Source organism: Mytilus trossulus, unplaced genomic scaffold, assembly GCF_036588685.1.
Source record: "Mytilus trossulus isolate FHL-02 unplaced genomic scaffold, PNRI_Mtr1.1.1.hap1 h1tg000429l__unscaffolded, whole genome shotgun sequence".
Lineage (NCBI taxonomy): Eukaryota > Metazoa > Mollusca > Bivalvia > Mytilida > Mytilidae > Mytilus > Mytilus trossulus.
The window spans coordinates 179,179-206,765 of record NW_026963357.1 but is presented as its reverse complement, the minus strand read 5'-3'; the positions used below and the strand labels follow the sequence as shown (position 1 = coordinate 206,765).

The 27,587-nt window shown below is 32.2% G+C and overlaps 1 protein-coding gene across 2 annotated transcripts in view; it reads right to left on the bottom strand.

Moving 5' to 3' along the window:
* Positions 1-7,433: 7,433 nt before the first annotated feature.
* LOC134702300 (uncharacterized) overlaps positions 7,434-27,587 on the bottom strand; it is a 33,910-nt gene continuing 13,756 nt past the window's right edge. The window contains exons 3-7 of one of the 2 annotated variants that reach the window (XM_063563282.1): positions 24,179-25,393; positions 18,493-18,573; positions 11,738-11,809; positions 8,665-9,115; positions 7,434-8,290 (exon numbers count right to left, since the gene is read on the bottom strand). In XM_063563282.1, the coding sequence (XP_063419352.1) occupies positions 8,238-8,290; positions 8,665-9,115; positions 11,738-11,809; positions 18,493-18,573; positions 24,179-25,393 (1,872 nt within the window). In that variant the 3' untranslated portion in view covers positions 7,434-8,237. The remainder of the gene's footprint in view (positions 8,291-8,664; positions 9,116-11,737; positions 11,810-18,492; positions 18,574-24,178; positions 25,394-27,587) is intronic. The other variant, XM_063563283.1, reaches the window with a different exon arrangement.

Genomic DNA, 27,587 nt, shown 5'->3' with positions numbered 1-27,587 from the left:
TAGGAGTAATAGAAAAGCCTGTTAGGCTTGGAGTTAAAATAATGTGTCCAGGTAGATGACATGTCTTTCTGATGGCTGTTACCATGTGAACTAGTACGTTAAAGATCAACGTGTTGGCCTAGTGCAAAAAAGAGTCATATGTATGTAATATTTGCCACTGCATGGATGTTACACACATATCCATCATCATTATTTTCAGCGATTGTGCCATTACCCAATGCAAATAATCACTCATAATGTACAATTCATGAGCGCCACGACGGGTACTACTAGTTGTGAAAGAATTGATCCCTTTTTCAGAGATGAATCTGTTTTTTTCTGTGTATTGTTTCGTGGATTGTTGTTGTTCATTTCGACGCCTAATTCTTTTTGGACATGGTGTTGTTCTTCTATGATTTATGATTTTTAATGGACTCCATTCTCAATTTAATTTACCATTGGCATGTTCCATCTTTTTAAGAACCTGTCGATTGGATTTACAGCTATTTATTCTCATCCTGAGTATACATGAAATACTTTCCACTGGATATATATATAAAAAAAAATCAATCAGGCAATAAAAAGATCGGGGCAATTTATCCAGAATTTATTACACAAGTGCGCCAAGGCAAATTTGAAAGGTTGTTTACTAACATTAACACAGCTTCATCAGTACAATTGGAGTTTCTACTAACATTAACACAGCTTCATGAGTACAATTGGAGTATCTACTAACATTAACACAGCTTCATGAGTACAATTGGAGTTTCTACTAACATTAACACAGCTTCATGAGTACAATTGGAGTTTCTACTAACATTAACACAGCTTCATGAGTACAATTGGAGTTTCTACTAACATTAACACAGCTTCATGAGTACAATTGGAGTTTCTACTAACATTAACACAGCTGCATGAGTACAATTGGAGTTTCTACTAACATAAACACAGCTTCATGAGTACAATTGGAGTTTCTAACACCTTTTCAGTCGCATCTTTCAACATAGATTATAGAATTATAGTTCTGCCCACTTCATTAAACGATACTACTTTTACCATCGTTCGTGTACATCGTGCAAACGATTCTACTTTAAAAGAAAAATGGCAAATACTATCAATTTGGAAAAAGTATCTGACAAGTATCAATATTTAAACAATAAATTAATATCTATTAAATATATCTTATAAATGTTTGATCAATATTTTACAATCTATCTACATTGTACTTTGAAATCAATCACTTCATTATGCGAATTTCAGCTATGTAACGTAAATTACATATAATTTATTACGTGTGTAATACTGCCTTCATCCAATTACTAGCTATTGACGATTTCTACCGAAGTATGGTATTAAAAGTTTTACTTGCAAATGCATAATGTTGATAATATTTATTTGATTTACTTCAAAAATCTGTAGATAAAAATCCAATGCTGTGTTTAAAAATATTGAAAATAAAAGCACCAAGTCTTGACCATCCCACTTTTAGCAAGACGCACGGAATAATTACGCTTTGTTCTATAAACCTTTGCCAACTGTTGGAAAACCTTTACGAAACGTCTGGTTGTCTGGACGGTAAATTTGATTCCTTGTACTGAAACACCACAGTTCCGCTTTTTTACTAATGTCATTCCAAATCTACTAACTTTAGTTTGCAGTTTTTACGTAAGTCTGGTTTAATTTTTTTTCGCCCTGAACATGACCGCACTGAAGTACGTCCATTATTCATTGTTCATTATTCAAAATTCAAAAATGAATAATGAAATAGTTCACTATTCACTATTCAGTATTTAAAAAATGAATAATGAATAATGAAATAGGTTATGTTTCATTATTCAACTTGGAGCGGTGAAAAGTGACATAAATAAAAAAAAATTGACTGTGACACTATAGCTATATCCTAAGCCGTAATGACCATTAGAGGGTTTACAGAGGACCTAAATACCAAAATAACGTGTAAAAATGAAGAAATAGCTAATTTTGAATAAGGAAATGGATAATTTGAATCATGGAATGGACTGCTAGGACCCTTCAGCCCCTAATTACAGATATATATTATAACTTAATCGAAAGCTTATCAAGAGAGGAACACAAGGTTTATAGTCAATATGTTCAGCAACGGATATTAGAGCAGTAATGAAGGACTTAAACATCGAAATACGCGTGAACATTGAAAAATAGCCAATTTTGAATAATGAATGGGATATTTTGAATAATGGAATGGACTGCTAGGACCCTTCAGCCCCTAATTACAGATATATATTATACCTCAATCGAAAGCTTATCAAGAGGGAACAAAAGGTATATAGTCAGTATGTTACGCAACGGATATTTCAGGAGTAAGGAAGGACTTAAATATCGAAATACGCGTGAACATTTAGAAATAGCCAATTTTGAATAATGAAATGGATATTTTGATTATTCAAAATATCCATTTCATTATTCAAAATTGGCTCTAATTTCCCAATGTATATGAAACATAACCTATTTCATTATTCATTATTCATTTTTCAAATACTGAATAGTGAATAGTGAACTATTTCATTATTCATTTTTGAATTTTGAATAATGAACTATGAATAATGGACGTACTTCAGCGCGGTCTGAACATGCACGAAATATTTTCCACTGACAGTTGAGCAAAACAAATATTAACCAATCAGTGGCGGATCCAGAACTTTTGACAAGGGGGCCCCTCTGACTGACCTAAGGGGGGCCCGCTCTAGTAATGCGTCAGTGATTCCCTATATAATCAACCAAATTTTTCCAACCCCCCCCCCCCCCCCCCAAACAGAAAAATAAATGAACAAATTGCTTTCAAATCGTATTCAAATCTCTTTCAAATCGTGATTCTGCGATTTGTTAGTACCATTTGCTTGCGATTCATTAAACAAATCATAGACAAATCAGAATTTCCCAATTACTTAAATCTGATTTCTATGTGATTTCTTTCTATTGTATGATTTGTAAGCCATTTGTTTCTGTTTTTGTGTGATTTCTTTATGATTTATTTACTTAGAATATCCTATGAAATGATTTGAAAGAAATTTGTTAACTTTGTTAGCTAGAACGTTGTGATTTCGTTATGATTTGTTAACTTTGAATTTCATATGAAACGATTTAAAAATGATTTGTTAACTTTCTTAGCTATCTTGTGTGATTCATTGATGATTTGCTACAATGAATAAAATGTTAATGCATTCCAGATTTCTTTGTTTATCTATCTCTCTGACTTCCGGTTGAGGTCAAATTCATTTTTCAAATACTGTCCTATATTGAAACTGAACAAAGAAGGTTGCAAGATGAGGAGTTTTATTCAGTCTATGAAAGATGACGGTGGTAAGGAATCTTTATATTTATAATTTCACATATTTAACTAATACTATTCAAATGTTAACCTTTAAAATTCAGAAAATGTGCATTTCAGTATCTCCTTATAATCATGATAGTTTAGTGCTGTCTGAATTAATTTTTAAAATAAAGATGTGTAAAAGATGTGTAAACAGATCAAAACATTTTAGGACTAGCTTCCCGAGCCAGCAGATAAAATTCATTGGCAAGTTTAGTGTTTTAATTGTTGTTTACTGACCAGGTCCCGGGCAAAATGGACAAAGCTATATATATATATATATATATATTACAATGTAGCAGATTTGGACCAAGACTAAGACCCATCACCTATTCGACATTATTCTACTAAGTACACGTGGTTGCCTATGTTTTGTTTTCAAATTTCGTTTTAGTCAAATTCAGGTAAAAGGTACGAGAAACTTCACAAAGAACAATTTGTCCCTCATCGCAACCAAAGATAGTACTCCTTTTTATAATTAGTGGAGTAGCTATGAAAGGTAAAATGAAGACACTTGCGCTTCAAAGTTTGGGGGTTTCAGGGCAGAACGTATTTTTGATCTGGATGTTAATCATATGATCTGTGAATTGATGATTGAAGCCAATTTATTTACGATTTGCTTGAGGTAGGAATATATGATTTACTTCTGATTTGTTAAAGATTTGATAACAATTTCTTAGCGATTTGAAAACAATTTGCTTTTGATTTGTAAATGATTTCAAAACAATTTCTTAGCAATTTGTTTATGATTTGTTTATGATTTGTAAGCAATTTGTTCGTGATTTGTTATTGTGATTTGTTAGCTCATTTGCTATGAAATTTTATCACTCTCAAGTCACAAAGAAATCATAAGATTTGTTTATCATTTGTTACCCTGATTTGCTTATGATTTGAAAGCAATTTCTTAGTGATTTGTTAGCTCATTTGCATATGAAATTTTATCACTTTCAAATCACAAAGAAATCATACGATTTGTTTATCATTTGTTACCATGATTTGTTCCTCAATTTTTTTTGTTTGGGGCCCCCCCTGGATTCGCCTATGTCAATCATTCTACTCTTGACGGGTCGGTCTTTTCACCATAGCATACTACCGAACACAACCGACCAATAAAATACAACCCACCAACCCATAGGGAAACAGTAATATGATTAAATAACATATTATAATATCATTTTGTTCATATATGTATGTGCATAATAGTTAAGAACCAATTGACAAAACACGTTTTCGTTTAAGATTCTGTCAAAATACTTTCCCCTGATTAACACTGTATATTATCTTTATGTTTACTTTTAAATTATAAACAAACAGCTGCGCCATGAACGCATGATATGCCCTTCGTCTTGTGTGAGAAGTCAAAATGTTTGACGGGCGTATAAAAATTAAATTATGCTAGTGAAACATTTTATATAATTTGAGATTGATAATTGTTAGACTTGTAAGAGCAGTTGAGAAAACCGTTCTTGTTGGTTATCTGATTATTAGTTCTTATTAATCTATAATGTTCAAAATATTCATCCTCGTTCAGAGAGTAAGTGAAATATATAAATAAAGATAAAAACAATATAGTTAGATGTGTGACCGTGCGAGTAAAAAAAGGGGAAACTGGCAATTACTATCTCCTAAGAATGGAATTGACTCAAACATATACTAATGATAGAAAAGAAAGAATATGGGGTATACTTCCTTCCACGACAATAATCAGTACAAAAAAAAACACAGCAAAAACACTAAAAGCAAAGGAACATTGCCTTTTTTGCTGTTCTTCATCTTAGTCACAGTGAAACCATCATCACGGTGCAAACAAACAACATAACTCTAACATCACTACAAGTTTAAGATGGCCCCTTACACCAGTTTGAGCATCCTTGGAAAAAATATCCTACACCCCCATATATAACTTTTCTTATTTTACAATAAAAAAAAATAATACATTTAGCAATACAAATTAACACACTATATTTACTGAAACAATTGAAGTAAAAAAAACCTCCCTTACAGGGCCGTTAATTAAGATTACTGGCTCTACTCCTTTGATAATAGTAACTGTCTTACTATATCAAGTTCTCTTCTCTTTCAGAGAACCATGCTGGATTTGCATTTGATATCGGCCGCTGGACTTTAAACAACTATCATGCAATTGAACATGATAACCATAAATTGTCTTATAATCCTAATTTTAAGCTTCATAACAAGTAAAAATTAGATATCGCTTGATATAAACTTAAGTAATTCAATTTCAAAATAATATTAAACGAGGCTGTGACGAGTTCATTATAACTACTTGGACTAAATAAAAAGAATTGATATCAAGCGATATCAAATTCTTACGAGTTGTTAGACCTATATCTCGTATGGTTAACATTTTCTTTGTGTTGAATAGAAAAGTCCGGTATTCTTATTGGTCCCTAGAACATGATAACCATATAATGTCTGATAATGGTCACTTCCAATAGGTCTCTATCTAGAAAATGATAGCCATATATTGTCTAAGAATGGTGATTTCCCATTTTCCCTACAACATGATAACCATATATTGTCTGAGAATGGTGATTTCCAATTTTCCCTACAACATATAATAGCAAGACATTGTCTTATAATGGTAATTTCCGATTTTCCATAGAACAGTATAACCGTACATTGTCTAATAAAGGTGATTTCAAATGTTCCCTAGTACAGTATGACCATACATTGTCTAATAATGGTGATTTTCAATCTGCCCTAGAACAGTTTGACCATATATAGTCTTATAGAGGTGATTTCCAATTTTCACCAGAATAGTATGACCATACATTGTCTGATAATGATGGTGATTTCCAATTTTCCCTAGAATAGTATGACCATATATTTTCTGATGATGGTGATTTCCAATTTTCCTTAGAAAATGATCACCATATGTTGTCTAATAATGGTGATATTTATTGATCCTGATAAAACATGACAATTATATATTGTTTGATAATGGTGATTTCTAATTGGTCACACGAACATAATAGCCAGATATTTTTTGACAATTGAGATTTCTGATTAATCATCATATCATGATAGCTATATATTGTCTGATAATGGTGATTTCTGATCGGTCCCCAGAACATGATAATCAGATATTGTCTGATATCAGTGTTTTCTGATTATTCCCTCGATTATGATAATCATATATGTCTATAACGGTGATTTACGATTGGTCCCAATAACATGATAACCAGGTATAATTGTCAGATTACGGTGATTTCTGATCGGTCCCTAGAACATGACAGCTAGATATTGTGTAATAACTGCGATTTCTTATTTTAACTAGGTAATTAGCTAATGTCTAATAATGGCGATTTCAGATTCATGATAAACGGATATTGTCTCATACTGGTGATTTTAGATTGACAATGAGACAAAGTCTGAAAAGGTCTTGACTGATATCTATTTTGCATATGACACAAATACAATGTAAATCTTCTAATTAAGAATTACACACATTTCACCTGTTTTAAGTAAATGTTAACACATGGTTAAAATAGGATTAATTGATCAACAGTCTAACAAAGTACCACTAAAACAATATGTTAATTTACACCCTTTCAAAATATTAAAAATTGTAATAAATTTATCCATTCATGGAATTTACAAAACTTTGAATTTTTCGAAACATTAAGGATTTTCTTATCCCAGGCATATATTACCTTAGCCGTATTTGGCATAACTTTTTTGGAATTTTGGATCCTCAATGCTCTTCAACTTTTGACTTGTTTGGCTTTATAAATACTTTGATATGAGCATCACTGATGAGTCTTATGTAGACGAAACGCGCGTCTGGCGTACTAAATTATAATCCTGGTACATTTGATAACTTTTACACCACTGGGTCGATGCCACTGCTGGTGGACGTTTCGTCCCCAAGGGTATCACCAGCCCCGTAGTCAACACTCCGGTGTTGACATGAAAATCAATAATGTGGTCATTTTTCTAAATTTTCTGTTTACAAAACTTTGAATTTTTCGAAACACTAAGGATTTTCTTATCCCAGGCATAGATTACCTTAGCCGTATTTGGCACAACCTTTTGGAATTTTGGATCCTCAATGCTTTTCAACTTTTTACTTGTTTGGCTTTATAAATGTTTTGATGTGAGCGTCACTGATGAGTCGTATGTAGACGAAACGCGCGTCTGGCGTACTAAATTATAATCCTGGTACCTTTGATAACTTTTATTGCTCTGTGATTTGATCAACATACAAATTTTTGAAATAATACATGAAAATACTAAGACTATATAATTCTTATAAATTATTTTGTTTTTATTTTCCTTATATGTATGAAAAAAGATAACCTAAAAGATCTCAAGGACAAGAAACTGAAAGAAATTTGAAGATTCAAATACATTTTCTTTTTCTGCGACAGACAAATAACTAGGAAATATGGCAATCGTTAAGTCGTACCAAGTAACGAAGAGCAGTGACAATATCAAACAAAAACTAACAAATTCTCTCATATACACTAGATCCCGTAAGGAAACAAAGATTAAGATAATTCATATATACATAAATACATATGTAAAACAAGTATTTATTTTTGGTACATAATTAATATGGTACAAGAAAAGATTCGTAATATTTTCATAACATTATTTACTGCATTCGATTATTGTTTTAAAAATAATACTGAAGCAGTCCAATATTGGTCAATTTTCTAACTAAAGTCCATAATTTCACTTTTGTCCACTTTTTCATCTTGCCCGTTACTGTCTGGAATTCTATGAATAATCAGCAGCATTACATCCCTACTAAAGATGATCCTTTCTATACATAAAGGATAGATTTTTCAGGGAATCTGTTGCTATGGTAGTATGTGTACTTTTCACAAAGTGCATAAATAACTGTTTGTTAGAAAAAAAACAAGCAAATAAGGTTATTTCTCTATTGTGTTGGAACATTAACCTGGTGTTCAATTTCAACTTCAATAGCCATTCCTGAAATAACACAAAATATATCACAACATATTCCAGTTTGAAATTTACGGAAATTCACTAATCAAAGTTTTAAAATATTTGGATCTGTACAAAAAGAAGCCTTAGTGATTATCAGACAATGGAACCCGAAATATGGTCAGAGTCAACAGGCATAACCAAGCTGTTTAATAAATACTAAATATATATAAGAAGATGTTGTATGAGTGCCAATGAGACAACTCCCAATCCAAGTTACAATTTGTAAAAGAAAACATATTTTAAAGTCTGCATACATGTACACTCATGTTTTAGTACACACAATTCTGGATAATTGAGCACAAAAAGAAACACAATTGAAAAAGATCAAGAAATCCAAATGTTAAAAGCATATTTACCTAATTCGTTTTCAATTGATTTCACGTCCTCTGCAGAAACTGTTTTTGCCAAAATATCATTTAGTTGATCTGTATACAGCTTTGTTGGTTTATTATGCTGATCAAAACGTTTTAAAAGGTCGGTTAATATGTTACATAATTCATTAAAACGTTTATCATCAAGTTGAAATATTCTAGAGTGTTGTAATTCGTTTCTTGTCAGTCTTATGCGCTCAATATCATCTCCAATAGCTATGTCAGTATTTTGAATTATATGCCACGGACAACCCCATGAATGACTAGGAATGTGTTTATTAAGATTTCTGTGCTCCCTGTACAAATGTGTTATATCACAATCACTTCTTGGACGTAGATTTGGTTTATCTGGTTTTAATAGGTCATATGAAGCATCAGCTAAAATATTCAACACAACAATGCCCATCTTTGTAAAATTGATTTCCTCTTTTGTGAACTAAAAAACAGATAAAAGTATAGAATTGTGATGTGAACTATGCAAAAGGTTAAAACATTTCATAATAAAGCTCAACTTCACTTTTGGTTGATTAGAGTGTCAGTAAACTTGGTCAAGAACTGAAAAAAACTTCTTGCAAATAACAATTTTTAACTTGAAAACAAAACGTGGAGATGGTTTGATTGATTGATTTGTGTTGATGCCAATTTCAACACTTAACTGTTTTATTCATGGTGGTAGATTTTTATTAGTTTAGGAAGCTGGAATGCCGCTGATAATCACTGACCTTCGAAAAGAAAACTTTTAATCCTAGTCAATAAAGATTGCTCGTTCAAGTTTCAAACTCACAACCTCAGTGTTGAAAGGTTAGTGACGCAGTTGTTCAACTATTTCGACCACTTGATCACCTAGGTCACAAGGAGATATATAGGACCTATCATTTTTGCTCAAGTAAACTTTTCAAAAACAATATTAAGGGATGCTGTCAAAGATAATTATGAAAACAAGAGTGCAGACACTGGAATGTCTTACCTATTTCACTGATCATGACTGAATTCAGGTCCTAGACAAACAGTTTTTACAACAAGTACTACTTTCAACTGATTTTATCAATCATCAATGTAAATGATTGCAATTGTTCCATACATAAATTATACATGTTATAGCTAACATATTGCCTATAGTATTTCAGAAGCAACCTACTGTTTACAGTTTCTGAGTATCAACTGTACCATGGACATAATATCACTTTACTTTTGAAACCATGAAAATGATGTAAGGGTCAGATGAACCTACCAGAAAGACATTCACATCATACAGTCATTTTACACACCAAATAGAGTTAGCCGAGAGTACACGAGAAACAGACATTTCCGTGGAGATATAACAGTGATCTTAAAGTCAGAAGAACTTTTCAAGGTAGCCACGTACACTCGTAAGTATTCCATAACCAAAAATAGTTAATATATTAATATAATAGTAGTATGTTTTATAGTATCTCAGAAACGGACTTGACCATTAAAACATAACATTGCAAAACAATAGGTATATAATATAAAATTGGTAAACAAATATTTATTTTAAGCCATTATCATGAATCGTGCGGAAATTTTGGTATTTATAAAGAGTTAGTCATAGTTGTTCTTGGGTCTCAACATACAAAACATTTTAACCACTACAAGATGTTCTCTATCTCTAATATGATACGATGTTCGACAATCAATTGTATTTGACTTAATTGTGTGTCTGTCAGTCATATAACTAATTCAAAACGTCTATAGAATCAACAACATTTTTTATGTGTATAGCTCTAAATTGTTCACCTCAAGTTTAACTTCATGAAACCCATGTATTCTTAATTGTGTATGAATCATGGCACTATTTACCTCTCTGTATGCCAATGTTCAACCAATGTGTAAGCCTTGTAGTGAAACATAATGTCCTGGGAGCAAACTATTATTAAAAATAGTACTTAGGAAGAAAACCTTACTTTAGCAAACTATGTAACACGTGTACCCTTAAACTGAAATGCAAATTCACGGACAAATAAATATGGGCTCAAAATTGTATAATTTTTTGTTTACAGTCATCAACAGTTTCCTTCATAGTTTTGTCTTTTTAGAAAAAAAGTCTAATCACTATGTTTTGTCAGAGAAGGGTAACATGTTCTCATTACTGAAATTGGTATGTAAAAAAAAGGCTTTAAGATTCAAGTCACACCAATTTGAAAGATCCAATACAATGATGTCAAACTTCAATGTAGAAAGACAGTGCACCTTATGTGTAGGCCAACTTATAGTTAATACGAAATAAGGTCCTACAATTATTTTGTACACCAATCATTGATTATTGCTTACAGTAAGTGCAAATGTGACCATATCACCAAAACTTAACCCGGTTAAGGTCAGGTGAAACCTGTCTGTTGGATATGTACACTTTGCAATATTTCAATATAGCTAATATATTTTTCATATAACTCATAATGACCATACCATATACATATAGTTACAAAAAAAATGAAAACAAAAATTAATATGAAAATGAGGAAAAACAATGGCCATATACCATGTATACTGGACAAAAAATTCAGAACATAATGGATACATGTATGTATAAATTATTAAGGCAATAAGGTATTTAACTATCTGAAATATAAAGCTTGTACAAATAGCTTAAACTCAGCTACCACCAGATAAGCATCCATTTGTTTTGCGAAAACAAATACAAATAATGAACATGATTTACAGCAACATGTATAATTTTTTTTGTAGGAGTTAATCCATTCTTCAATGATAGATCTTAGAAAAACTGTATCCATCAAATGTTGATATGCCTGTCTCATCAGATGCTGTCTTCATCTTACTGTGTCTGTAGATGATGGTTTTATATAGACATAAGATGTGGATGTTTATCCAATACTGAACACATAAAGAACAAAACATGTAATGTAAGTCTTAAAGAAATGGTGTGTGTCTTATATAATGTTTCCTAATTATTTCATAAACATCTCCGCTTTAATCAATTTCATTTTTAAACAATGGAATATGGCATGGTAAGGTTTTAAGCATGTATAATATATCTAGTTTCAAAAAAGGAAATTAGTGTGATATCATATCCATGTACCTCTGTCAAACTGCGTTTTCTTGGAGGCTCTTCAGATAGATTTGAATAATCTCTCTTAACACTAACACGCACCTGCATTTAATAAAGCATGTCTATTATAACCATTAAAACATAATCTCATGAAATTATTCAATTTTAACAGATATATTAGTAATTGTGTTGGTACTCATTATTATTTTGATAAATTTAGGAGTAAGATACTCATAAGTGTAAAATAAACTGACAATTTCAAGGCAAAAAAAGAAGAAAAAACAACAAAAAGACAAACAACAGTTCACAAAACACAACATAGAAAACTAGACTGAGCAACACGAACCCCACCAAAAAGCAGGAGTGATATCAGGTTTTCCGGAAGGGCAAGAGTAACAAATCAAATACAGAGTCTATTATCTAGTACATGTATGCAACCTCTATTTTGTTTCCTCTATTATGAAAAGAAGATAGGCAACTCGTACATGTCATAAAAAACAGTAGAATTAATAGCGGGGGTGAGAAAACATACTGGCTATAAATTCATGTTTCGCTCACCTCGATGTATAAACAGTAGTCATTCTTCAACTAGGAATGTCGTTTTTCCTGACGAAGTTAGCTATTTTGGCTAATCGGTCGTTGTCTTTTTTTCTGTGTAGTTATCTCCTTAACCCATTATGATACGTTTCATGTACTTTCGTCTATAAACAGTAAAATATCTGTTCAGCTTTAACAGGTAAGATGTTTGTGTGTCAGCTACAGATTTATTTACGAAATAATTTTAAAACTTAAAAAAAAAAGTCTTTAGGTGTCAGACTCACAACAAAAATGCAAAAATGCAAAATCCCTATGTATTCAGCCATTGGTTTTTCAAGTCTCACAGCGCCATATAGAGTTTACCTGTGTTTAACTTCAAGAAAACAATTTAAGTATATCGTACATTATACATGTATCACATTTCTATATGCCAATTTTCAAAAGATGTTAAAGTATTACATAATTTTTATTCTACCTTCACATATGTACACATTAGCCTTGAGTAAATTATGTTTATAATTCATTGTTTTATCATCACCTGTTTGTCATTATAACGCATTGATACATTCCTTTACTTATTATGTTCCTTTGAAACGAACCTTTTTGGATAGCAACAACATATACATTTCACACAATCCACTTAAAAAAGTTAGCACCCTGGTTTAAAAAAAATCTCATTATAGAATTTATAGTGTGTGATAACATTTTGTGAGGGAGGTCGAGGTTTCTATTATACCACGGTTCATTTCAATAGACGTTATGACAAAACGCTATACCAATCAGAATGATTTTTGTTTGCAGTGTTTTAAGAAAACGATTTTTTATTTATATCTTGTGTATTATTATTTATAACATGATTTAAAGGGATAATTTGCAGTATACAGTCAATAATCATGTAGACTTTTGAAGCTCAAGCTTTCAATTGCTTTAAATGCGCAAATGTCCAAACACTATAGCAATACAGACCGACATGATTTCGAATTTATAGCAAAACTTTTGGTTGACAAATTTGCATTCGTTATTCAACTAGAGGCTCTAAAGAGCCTCACGGCGTGTCGCTCACCTTGGTCTATGTGCATATTAAACAAACGACACACATGAAATCATGACAATATTGTGTTTTGGTGATGGTGATGATTTTGTAGATCTTACTTGACTGAACATTCTTGCTGCTTACAATTATCTCTATCTATAATGAACATGTCCCCGTAGTTTCAAAGGAAAATATTTTGTAAAAATTTACAAAATTTACGAAAATTGTTAAAAATTGACTATAAAGGGCAATAACTCCTTCAGAGGTCAACTGACCATTTTGGTCATTTTGACTTATTTGTAGATCTTACTTTGCTGTACATTATTGTTGTTTACATTTATCTCTATCTATAATAATATAAACTTGACTTGATTTTTGGTGTTTTATCGCCACCTTTAAGCACCACATTTAGGCTATTTTGTAGCAGTCAGTTTTTATTGGTGGAGGCAGCCGGAGTGCCCGGAGAAAACCACTGACCTTCGATAAGAAAACTGACAATCCTAGTCAATTAAGATTGGAATCGAGTGCACCCGCACAAGCGAGTTCGAACTCACAACCTCAGTGTTGACTGGCTAGTGATTACAGTAGTAACTACTTAGACCACTCGCCACTGATGCTCCTAATAATATTGAAGATTGAAGATAATAACAAAAAGCTGCAAAATTTCAGATTTTCTCTTAATGCTTTGGTTTCAGAGATATGATCCAAAAACTGCATTTTATCCTTATGTACTATTTTTAGCCATGTCGGCCATCTTGGTTAGCAGGCGAAAAAAATGACTATAAAGGGCAATAACTCCTTAAGGGGTCAACTGACTATTTTGGTCATGTTGACTTATTTGTAGATCTTACTTTACTGAACATTATTGCTGTTTACAGTTTATCTCTATATATAATGATATTCAAGATAATAATGCAAAACTGCAAAATTTCCATAAAATTACCATATCAGGGGCAGCAACGGGGTTTATGATTCATCTGAAAATATGAGAGCAGATAGATCTTGACCTGATGATCATTTTTAACCCGTCAGTTTTGCTCTTAATGCTTTATTTTAAAGATATAAACCAAAAACTACATTTTACCCCTATGTTCTATTTTTAGCAATGTCGGCCATCTTGGTTGTCGGGCGGGGTCATCAGACACATTTTTAAAACTAGATACCCTAGTGATGATTGTGGCCAAGTTTAGTTAAATTTGGCCTAGTAGTTTTAGAGGAGAAGATTTTCGTAAAATTTAACGGACGACGGGTGCCAAGTGATGAGAAAAGCTCACCTGGGCCTTTTAAAAATGAACTTACAATATGTTTCATTTTCTCATTACCCGGTTTACCTCTATTAATAATTATGTCCCAGGCTTGACAAAAAAAGCAACACAAATCCTACAATCGTTCTTATAGATTAAACAATTTGTATTTCTTATGATTTATGACATTATGCAAGTCTTTCAACACAGCTTGATAAATCTAGATAAACACAAAACATTCACAGTAGAGGTCAAAATAATGAACTATTCACTGGAAAATGATAAATCTTTGGAAACGTCGCCATGCGACGTCCACAAAAGTCATCTTTCAACGTAAGCAATATGTTACAGGCATCCATTTCTTAAAACTAGAGGCTCTAAAGAGCCTGTGTCGCTCACCTTGGTCTATGTTAATATTAAACATTGTACACAAATGAATTCATGACAAAATTGTGTTTTGGTGATGGTGATGTGTTTGAAGATCTTACTTTACTAAACATTTTTGCTGCTTACAATTATCTCTATCTATAACAGTAGTTTCTGTGGAAAATGTTAGTGAAAATCTACAAATTTTGTGAAAATTGTTAAAAAATGACTATGAAGGGCAATAACTCCTCAGGGGGTCAATTGACTATTTTGGTCATGTTGACTCATTTTTAGTTCTTACTTTACTGTACATTATTGCTGTTTACAGTTTATCTCTATTTATAATAATATTCAAGATAATAACAAAAAAACAGAAAAATTTCCTCAAAATTACCAATTTAGGGGCAGCAACCTAACAACCAATTATCCAATTCATCTGAAAATTCCTGGGCAGATAGATCTTGACCTGATCAACAATTTTAACTCTGTCAGATTTGCTCTTAATGCTTTGTTTTTTGGGTTATAAGCCAAAAACTGCATTTTACTCCCATGTTCTATTTTTAGCCAAGGCCGCCATCTTGGTTGGTTGGCCAAGTTACCGGACACAATTTTTATACTAGATATCCCAAAGATGATTGTGGCCAAGTTTCAATTAATTTGGCCCAGTAGTTTCAGAGGAGAAGATTTTTCTAAAAGATAACTAAGATTTACTTAAAATGGTTAAAAATTGACTATAAAGGGCAATAACTCCTACAGTGGTCAACTGACCATTTTGGTCATGTTGACTTATTTGTAGATCTTACTTTGCTGAACATTATTGCTGTTTACAGTTTTTCTCTATCTATAATAATATGCAAGATAATAACCAAAAACAGCAAAATTTCCTTAATATTACTGATTCAGGGGCAGAAACCTAACAACGGAATGTCAGATTCATCTGAAAATTTCAAGGTAGATAGATCTTGACCTGATAAACAATTTTACCCCATGTCAGATTTGCTCTAAATGCTTTGGTTTTTGAGTTATAAGCCAAAAACTGCATTTTACCCCTATGTTCTATTTTTAGCCATGGCGGCCATCTTGGTTGGTTGGCAAGGTCACCGGACACAATTTTCAAACTAGATACCTCAATGATGATTGTGGCCAAGTTTGGTTAAATTTGGCCCAGTAGTTTCAGAGGAGAAGATTTTTGTAAAAGTTAACGCCGGACGCAGGACGACGACGGACGACGGACGCCAAGTGATGAGAAAAGCTCACTTGGCCCTTCGGGCCAGGTGAGCTAAAAAAGGAATGGTAATCATAAAATATTGTCGAGTTGTTTTAAATATTTGTAGAAATTATACAAATCTTCATTTATCCAATTTTTATGGAAGTGAATTTAAGCATGGATGCAATTTGGGTACTCCACATTACATAATCATGTATAGTTTAGAGTCGGTTCCAACCAATTATTCTATGTATGGATTCATATTTAAAATATAAAATTAATGGTGATACATCTACAAAATGGTAACTTGTGTCTGAATCATAACCTTCGATCGGATCCTTTTGAATATATATAATTTCATCTATGTGTGGTTAATATAGGCTGTGTGGTATAAGAAAAAGAAAAATTAACCGACACGACACCAATGGAGGGCCAGGTGAGCTAAAAAAGGAATGGTAATCATAAAATATTGTCGAGTTGTTTTAAATATTTGTAGAAATTATACAAATCTTCATTTATCCAATTTTTATGGAAGTGAATTTAAGCATGGATGCAATTTGGGTACTCCACATTACATAATCATGTATAGTTTAGAGTCGGTTTCAACCAATTATTCTATGTATGGATTCATATTTAAAATATAAAATTAATGGTGATACATCTACAAAATGGTAACTTGTGTCTGAATCATAACCTTCGATCGGATCCTTTTGAATATATATAATTTCATCTATGTGTGGTTAATATAGGCTGTGTGGTATAAGAAAAAGAAAAATTAACCGACACGACACCAATGGAGGGCCAGGTGAGCTAAAAAAGGAATGGTAATCATAAAATATTGTCGAGTTGTTTTAAATATTTGTAGAAATTATACAAATCTTCATTTATCCAATTTTTATGGAAGTGAATTTAAGCATGGATGCAATTTGGGTACTCCACATTACATAATCATGTATAGTTTAGAGTCGGTTTCAACCAATTATTCTATGTATGGATTCATATTTAAAATATAAAATTAATGGTGATACATCTACAAAATGGTAACTTGTGTCTGAATCATAACCTTCGATCGGATCCTTTTGAATATATATAATTTCATCTATGTGTGGTTAATATAGGCTGTGTGGTATAAGAAAAAGAAAAATTAACCGACACGACACCAATGGCACCCTCACAACAATATAAAAAATCTCTACAACACATGTGGGAAAAAACGTGCATGGTATCCAGATATCAAGACCAATACTGGTGTGATGAAAAATTTCCTTGATCAATGAGCAGTTAAATTTCAAACTTACAGCAAACAAAAAGTTGATGTACTTTAGATCTAACAAGATGTATTGAAACGACATGAAAATCTGTTACAGCAGAACGGAACATAAACTCATCGTGGAAGACTCACATTTACAAAAATCAGCTGAAAAGCTGAATGCATATAGAAAAAAAGTCTGTATAACTGTGATTTTCATCACCAAAACCCATAATTTTAGCAAAAATCATCAGAGCGGAATTTGACTTAAACTCAATCTGCAAAACATCATGGTTAACTTTCATACCCAAAATTAGCCCAATATCTGAAGGCTTTTAGAAAAAAAGTCAGAACAATTATGATTTTCAACAATTTATCCAAAGCCCGTAATTTTGGCCAAAAATAGCAGAGCGGAACCAAATTTAATATGTAACTCAGCATGGTTAACTAACATACTAAAAAATAGCCTAATATCTGCAGGCGTTAAGAAAAAAGTCCTGTGTAACTCTGATTTCAACAATTTATAAAAGTCCAAAGCCCATTATTTCGGCAAAAAATAACAGAGCGGAACGAAACTTAAACTAGATCTGTAACTCATCATGGTTAACTCACATACCAAAACACAGTGCAATATCAGAAGGTGTTTAGAAAAAAAAAAATGGTTTGTTGCAGAATGATTGATTGATTGTTGGTTGCTTTACGCCGCATTAGCACTGTTGCAGAATGACCGAGAGACGGACAAGGGTAACACTATATGGCCCCGATAATTTGTTGCGGATAAAAGACACTGATAAATGAAGAGAAACTAAATTCAGGAATGACAGAAACCAGACGCAAAGTCAAATCAAGATCACATGGTCAGATAAGCTATAAATGCTCATGTGAAACAGTTTGATTCATATTAGATTTATATGATTGGACTCAGTTGTTTTCATTTCAACAGCAATCGATAGTTCACAATCATTGTCACAATAGCCCTTATTAATTTAAACAAAGATGCTGGAATTGACAAAATAATGGTGTGTTGTATAAGTAATACAAATGATCATAATTAATCTATAACATCCAACATCTTTACCTAATAATATTTGCAAAATAATTAGCATAATGCTTACTTATATATTCGTATTAAAAACAGAAGTTTGTTACCTTTGTAGAAAAAGCTGGATTCTGACTAAAGCTTTCTATGTAAGGGTCCGATCTTTGCATTTTTTCAGAACTCTGTGACACCTACAAAAATAGGTTGCAAAAAAAGTTGTTTTTGAAAGATCACCACTGTTTTAAAAAGACAGCATTCTTCTAGGTTTAAGATTTAAAAGTCTCTAATTGGTTATCAAAAGTACCAGGATTATAATTTTATACGCCAGATGCGCGTTTCGTCTACATAAGACTCATCAGTGACGCTCTGATCAAAATAGTTAAAAAGCCAAACAAATACAAAGTTGAAGAGCATTGAGGACCCAAAATTCCAAAAAGTTGTGCCAAATACTGCTAAGGTAATCTTCTCCTGGGGTAAGAACATCCTTAGCTTTTCGAATAATTCAAAGTATAGAAGCCCATTCAGCCAGACCAAAGACATATATCGAGATACACGTAGTTTGACTCAAACGAAAACCAGCAGTTTGACAGCCAAATGAACACCATTCTTGCTTAGCTTGGTCAGACTAAAATAAATCTGGGTGAATATGGGTAGGGAATCGATACTCAGTCTCAGGTCGATGTATTTGTATGTTAGGGTCTTTTTTAATCATAATACTATTGTATGTCTCTTTTTTTTTATCTTTTTGTACAGTGACCATTTGTTTCCTTGGCTAAATATAGTTGAAGCAGATAAAACAATCATTTTATCCCAAAACAGTCTTTGAACATGCTAAACTAAGAAAAGAAGAACAATGGGCATATGTCATCTCCATGCACAATGTGGATTATGCAGTTCTTATATATATATTGAAATATCAAGTTTAGGACATCATGGCAGAATTAGGATACATTTTTTGCTTTCAGTTTTCAGCAGAGATGAAATTGAAATGTGAGTCCTTTAATTAAAAACAATACTCTGCTAGAAATATTCAGCTATCTGAATGCTGATGAGAGGCAGATTTTAAAATATGCCACATGGTTCACCTCTTACCCTCTCCACCCATCATACAGGGAGTTGTTATTGAAACAGTACTCAACTTGCTCAAACTGATACAGCTGCACAACAAAGAGTTCAATTGTGCAATTCATTGACTCATAAACCCTTTATATGTGTGTTTTACAATAATATGGCAGTTAAAAATTGGAAAACTGTAAAAAAAAAACCCAGCCAAAATCAGGTTCGGTCGGAGTCATTTGTTGTAAATCATAATAGTAAATATGAACGGCCTTTACAATTAAGACCGTTCATATTTACTATGTATCCCTAATGCATTCTTAAATAGTTTAGAAACACAAAAAGGTAAACGTACAACATGGTCAGATACATTTTTGTCTGTTAAAACAAGGTCACTGTTTTGTTAAAAATCTGTAACAAGAGTGCACAGGGTGAAATGTCTTGATTACCTTACTTAGAGTGTATGGTTTCATATTAATTATCCTCAAGATTAAGTTTTACTACAAGTATCACCTAAACTCAACTGTATCAAATATCCATTAAAAAGAGGTCAAGGTCATATAAACCAAGCCAGACATTAATGTGCATCTTACAATTATTTCATACACCAAATATCATTGTCTTATAGTAAAAGAACCAAACCAAACCATAAAAACTTAATTTTGAACAATGAATCATTAAAAGACGGTCATCATCAGATAAACCCGGCTAGACATACACTTACACCTTACAATTATTCCATATATCCCATACAGTTGACTTTGTGACTTATAGTATCTTAGAAACAGACTTCACCATGACAACAATAACATTGATCAATGAACCAAGAACATGGGTCAGATTAACGCAGTCTTTACAACTGTTCCATAAACCAAATATAGGTGACCTACTATCTAGTGTATCTGAGAAACAAACATAATCAACTGTAATCTTGAATAATGATCTACAACATGAGGTCTAAGACAGGTAAACCCTGTTTTACGGACATGTAGACCTTGCAAGAAACTCATAAACAAAACATCCTATAACTCATAATAAGGGAACAATTTACATTACAAAAACATTTTTTTAAGCATCTACATGAGTTACTGAACCATGACAATGAAGTCAAGACTCAAAGACAACGGAAACATGACAGATAGGAATGTCAGACATGAGGTATCTATATGCAAGATATGGAGATTCCATGTCTTATTTCCTTTAAAAAAAATAGCTCAATACAAATAGTTTTCGTCACCACTGGATTGTCATTCATATTTCTCGCATTATTTAACTTTCTTTGCAAAATACAAAACAACAAAAAACCAGTCCTGGCTTGACAGTAATGTTTTCCTAAGACAATAAAGTCTCTTTTAATTCCTGTTAACATGAATGGTTTGCTGTAACTACATGTACAAGGTTATAACTTAATAATAAAGAAACACAAGAATGTCAATGTATCCTTTAAAGTTCTAATGAACATTGAATAAGAGTGCACATGCTGAAATGTCTCGCCTGCTTTACTAATCGTTAAAATGTGTCCTAAACATAAAGTTTTCCTAAAAGTATCACATAAAAATTAACATTATCCAAGAAATTGAGGTCAAGGTCGGATAAACCAAACCGGAAATACATGTACACCTTTAAATCATTCCATACACCGATATTGCTTATATTTTCTAAGAAACAAACTAAACCATAAGAATTTAACATTGACCAATAAAACAAGAAAGTAAGGTCAAGGTCAGATAGAGATGTACACCTAGCAACCAGTCCATTCATCAACAATAGTATCCTATTGCTTATGGCAGTCAGGGGTGCTACTTACATTGACTTAAACAAGTGATTTCATAATGACCTATTTCAGTGATTTTTTTTATATTCAGTTATCACATACATGACATATATTCAAGAGATTTTGGTGTTTCCTTTAATCTTCAAAAGCTAATTTCATTAATTTTCCATCTGTTGACAAACTTCTCTATAATTTTCCTACATTATTAAGATCAATTATCCCTTTATCTTTAGGTATCAATTTCACCAGTGCGCTTGGGCAGTAAGTTAGTGCGCTAAAGCTTTTAAAGGTACCCGTAGGAATTGTTCTGTAATCAAATATTCATTAACTACTTCTCTTACTATCAGACTAAGAGTTAGAATGATCTTTTTCAAGGTTATGTCTTGTTTTGCAAATTATTCCAGTTTTTGCATATTAAAATAAACTGTAAAAACTGACAGGCTTATCAAGCAATAGACAATTTCTGTACTTACATAGTTGTTTTTTCAATGGAATCCTTGTCTTTTTATCAATAAAAAAAGTAAACTTGAGGGAAAAATATCAAAAAAATGTTATAAACACTTACATGACTTATTCAAGTGATTATACATTCTAACTACTTAAATTACTTTTTTCAGTGATCTAAAAAAGTTTGTGTGAAAATTCTTAATATTTCACAGCCCAAAATCACTCAAAGAAGTGAGTCTGAATCACTTGTTTAATTAGTACCCTGACTGTATGGCATCTAAGAAGAAAACATAACAAGGAAAACTCAAAATTAATAAACATGAACATGAGGTCAACGTCAAATGATACCTGTCAGATAGACATATACACCCCACAACCATTCCATACGCCAAACATATTGCTTTAAGTTAAAGACAAGAGTACACGTTGATATATCTCTTTGCTTTACTGACCATTTTATGTTGAAAGTCTTTAAAATTTTACTACAAATATCATAAAAACAAAATTTCAACAGATTCATGAAAATGAAGTAACGTCAGGTGGACATGCAATTGGTTATATCCAGTTTTGTAAATACCAAATCTCCTTATTCTAATATGTACACTTACACCTATACAATACATCAAATATAAGTAACAGTTGTCTGATGGTTATTGACAATAGTTAAAACACAACAATTTAACATTGACCAATGACTATTGAAAATTAGCCTAAGGTCAGATGATACCTGCTAGACCGACATTCACATGTTACAATTATCATGATTATGCCATACATCAAATAAAGTTGCTTTTGCTTATAATACTTGAATGATAGATAAAAACACAATCTAATTTTGACTTATGAACCAAACAAATGATAATAAGGTCAGATGATACCAGCTAGACGGACATGTTCACGTTACAATAATTCCATACACCACCTATCATGCCTATAGTGTATATAGTGCTTATAGTACTTGATAAATAGAGCAAATCACAGACTTTTAACATTGACCAATGAGCCATACAAATGAGGTCTAGGTCATACAAAACCTGCCAGACTGACAATTACAAAAATTGTAACCATTGCAATCATTCCATACACCACATATTCATTGATATTGTTGATTTTAGTATCTGTGAAACAGGTCTTAATTTTAACCTTGATCACTGATCAAGGTTAGGTGAATTCATTATGACAGACATGTAGTCATTGCAAGGAACCCATATATTGCATTGAACTACATGACTGTAAATTAACTATGTGTAAATATCTGTTTTGATTGTATTGTAATTTGTATTTGAGGGCCTCAGGGACGATTAGTTTATTGTAACTAACTCTTTAAATAAATTTTTATTATTATTATATACAAAATATATTTTTCCTTCTACTCGCGATCAGTGAGAAATTTGCATGACAACATTTTTTTTTCAGACAGTCACAGAACCATGAACACGAGGTCAAGAACAATGGACAGATGACAGATGAAAACTTCGTAATATAAGGTATCTGTATACAAGGTATGAATCATCAAGGTCTTCTATCATCTGAAATATAACGCTTTATACAAATATTTTACATCGCTGACGCTGATAATAATACCTATGTCTTGCATACTGCGACTTTCTGACGAGACAAACATCACATTTTCTTGAAAGTCTCTTAAATACATTGATGCAAATAAGTGTTAAATTACATGTCTGCCATTTATAGTAGTCTTTACTATTCATGACAAACTGTCTTAAGTCTCGGGTGTCTTCCTCCAGCTTGGATTTTGAAGTAGCAGATAACAGTTGGTCTATTTCTTTAAATAAATGTGCAAATTTTGAAAGTAGTATGCAATTTATGTGTAAGACCTTTGATATAAATATAGAAAACTATCTATTACGGCTGTAATTTCTAAAAGACACCATATTTGTGTTTGATTAATTTTTTTCAACTTTGCAAAATAAGGGGAGATAACTCAGATAGTGGGGGAGATAACTCAGATAAAGTAATGTTATAATCATGATAATAGAAAGTGTTGTGAATATACCTATTTTAATATGCAGCAAGAAAACAAGTTAAGTGACCCCATTTTTTCTTTTACTTATCTGAAAGCATGTTACAAGGGCTATCTTCTCACATTTTTTTTTAAATTGTACAATGTATCATGTAGTTTTCTTTTTATTACACATAATTTGATTTTCCTTGCATTACCTATACAATACAAAACCTAACAATTTTGCACAACCTGTAGCACGATAAAAATTCCAGTGACTCATACTTTTTATTATATTTTTGAAAAAAGCACGATTCAAACTTTATTTTGACAAATTATTAAAAAATTCTATGGATTCTAATTAAAACGCCCCAGCCTCCTTAAGGGGAGATTATTCAAACATTGAACAGAAAATTAAAATCGAAGTAAATAGTTCTTAAATTGTCAAGTAAATAAACATGAGATGTATTAGAAATATCCCTGACTGACAATGCCTATTGTGTTTTTGAAAGTTACTAGCTAATATGTTTATATTACATTTAAATATTTCACTTACAGAGAGTGCTTTATTTTGTTCCTCTGACCATTCACCAATAAATTTGTGCGGTGTTATACATGTCTCACAGAAATATTCTGTAATCTCCTCTCCACTAAAGTCATTACAACCTGTCACAAACTCAGGTTTTGTAAGGCCACATTCCCATTTTTTATCAAATTCAACATTTGACATCTTGAATCTTTTAAGTATTATATTTTCTAATTCCAACTTAACAAAGTCAGCAATGTCTTTGTACAATTCTTTTTCCATTCCTTTCCCAAATTCCAAAACCTGAATCTGAATTGAGTTTGGACATGTCGAAACAAGCAATTTTCTCAATTTCGTCTTCTGTAACTCAAAGACCGCACTATCCTTAAAAAGGGCAATTTGTCGTTTCTTATTTTCAGGGACAGCAACTTCTGCGATATCATACTTCCTGCACAGTGTAGCAATCAAATGATGCTTAAGATGTGGCGGTAGAAACTTAAATTTGAAACACAACCATGTCGATCTGTTACGGGCATCTTCTGGCACTTTAAACATTTTGTAAATATCCTGCACAGGTTCTGCTTTAATAAGGCAAGGTACATAGTAACATGGCTTTTCACCAGAACCCTCACTTTTGTTTGGGCATATAACAATATCAAATTTCTCCATTACGTTAAGGATATAGTCTTTATGTTTATTTAAAATGTTTTTCTCATTTTCAAAAATATCTTCTAATACTTCTTTATCTAATTTTCCTCTGTGGTAAAATTCTTCCCAGCTTTTTTGATTTCTAATATTGGCAGCTCGAAATTTTTTGGCCGTTACTATACATTTAAAAGCATCAGACAACCATTGCGTATCTAAAATAATATAATCTGGAAGATCTTTAAAATAAACCAAAGCTCTTATTTCGTGGTGAAAATCCAAGAATAACCTCAGTTCTTCCTCACTTAGAGGTTTTGGAGTAGCAGTAGACATGTGCATAATTTCCTGATAGGAAATGATTGGTAACTCCTTCTTCTTCTCTTGCAGTCGTTGTTCCAGCTGAATGAATTTCAAAGGATAATCTGTGTTCCATGTTCTCATTGATCTGGCTAAGTTTAAAATGTCTTGTCGTATTTGCAGGAAAACATGGTTATCATCTTTTTTATTTGAAATAAAGTATTTACTTCTTATATGTCCACGTTCATCTTCTGACAGATTCTCGGTATACTGCCAAAGGTTTTCATGGCATGCATTCTCAAGCTACAAAATACAATATTTTCTTTGTTTACCACAATAAAATAGATAAATGAGTGCTATAAATGAAATTATATCTATGATTTTATATATAATATGGTATTTTTTGTTGAACATGTTGAAAGAACACAGTTTCTATTTTAGATGATACTGAACACATTGTGTTTGGATTTGACTGTCTTAAAATGTTTTAGAAAATTAATCTGATGATTCATTTGATATTTTAACAAGCATTCTAAGAGTATTTCATGGCAATACATAGTCCCCTACCGGTTAAAAAATCATTGTACTGGAACAAAATGCAAACTTTGATCTATAACTTGACATGGTGTAAACTATGTAACAAATATCAAATCAAAATCTTCATAAGCATGATGGAATAAATTGTGGAAAAAATTTATTATTTGTCTTAAGGCTGCAGAAAACCAATAACACTGCAAAACAAGAGTGCACACACTGAAATGTCTCGCCTTCTTTACTAATCATTGATATTATGTTGATAGTCCTAAGTATAAAGCTTTATTACAACTGTCACATAAACTTAACATTAACCAAGATAGCTAAACAAAGACTATGAAAATGAGGTCAAGGTTAGATGAACCATGCCAGGCAGACATGTACAGCTAACAATGCTTCCATACAACAAATATAGTTGACCTATTACTTAAAGTTTTAGAAAAACAGACCAAAACACAAAAACTTAACACTGTGCGATAAACCGTGAAATTGAGGTCATGGTCAAATAAAATCTGCGGGACTGACATTTAGATCATAATATATTTCAGTACACCAAATATAGTTGACCTTTGGCATATAATATTAGATAAAAAGACCAAAACTTAAAAAAATAACTTTGACCACTGAACCATGAAAATGAGGTCAAGGTCAGATAACATCTGCCCACTAGATATGTACACCTTACAATCATTCCATACAACACATATAGTAGACCTATTGCATAAAGTATGAGAAAAACAAACCAAAACACAAAAACTTAACTATAACCACTGAACCATGAAAATAAGGTCAAGGTCAGATGACATCTGCCCGCTAGACATGTACACCTTACAATCATTCCATACAACAAATATAGTAGACCTATTGCATAAAGTATGAGAAAAACAGACCAAAACACAAAAATTAACAATAACCACTGAACCATGAAAATGAGGTCAAGCTCAGGTGACACCTGCCAGTTGGACATGTACACCTTACAGTCCTTCCATACACCGAATATACTAGCCCTATTGCTTATAATATCTGAGATATGGACTTGACCACCACAACTTAACCTTGTTCACTGATCCATGAAATGAGGTCGAGGTCAAGTGTGAAAACTGTCTGACGGGCATGAGGACCTTGCAAGGTACGCACATACCAAATATAGTTATCCTATTACTTATAATAAGAGAGAATTCAAGATTACAAAAATTCTGAACTTTTTTTTCAAGTGGTCACTGAACCATGAAAATGAGGTCAAGGACATTGGACATGTGACTGACGGAAACTTCGTATCATGAGGCATCTATATACAAAGTATGAAGCATCCAGGTCTTTCACCTTCTAAAATATAAATCTTTTAAGAAGTGAGCTAACACCGCCGCCGCCGGATCACTATCCCTATGTCGAGCTTTCTGTAACAAAAGTTGCAGGCTCGACAAAAATCATCCAAACTGAACATAATTCCCATTTATATAGTGAATATCAAACCAATATATTTCAGTTTGAGGAAAAAAGCGCAAATCATCAGACAGGAACAAAATTTAAACTTGATTAAACTGGCCATAATTGAACTATATGAAAATATAAAACCAATTTATTCAAACATGAAGAAATAGAAAAGAAAAAAAAATTGCTGGAATGATGGATAGACAGACAGACAGACAAGTGCAAAACAAACATAAAGTTCCCTTCCACATAATGTCGGTAGGGGACTACTAATACTGATATGAAATTTCTACCATGACCAGTAGGACAACCAGAAGGGTCTGAGTAAGGATTTCGGTGCTCAGTGATATGATTCAGATGGACGACGATGTGAACACGAAATGGCGGCCATTGTTTGACGTTGGATTTTGCATTCCACATTGTAAAGTTGCATTTATGACATTCTAGGATTCTTAAACTTTATGCCACACAATGGTAAAGGCTTATTTCAGATATTCAGTTCATTATTTTCAAATAAATTTGAATTTATATA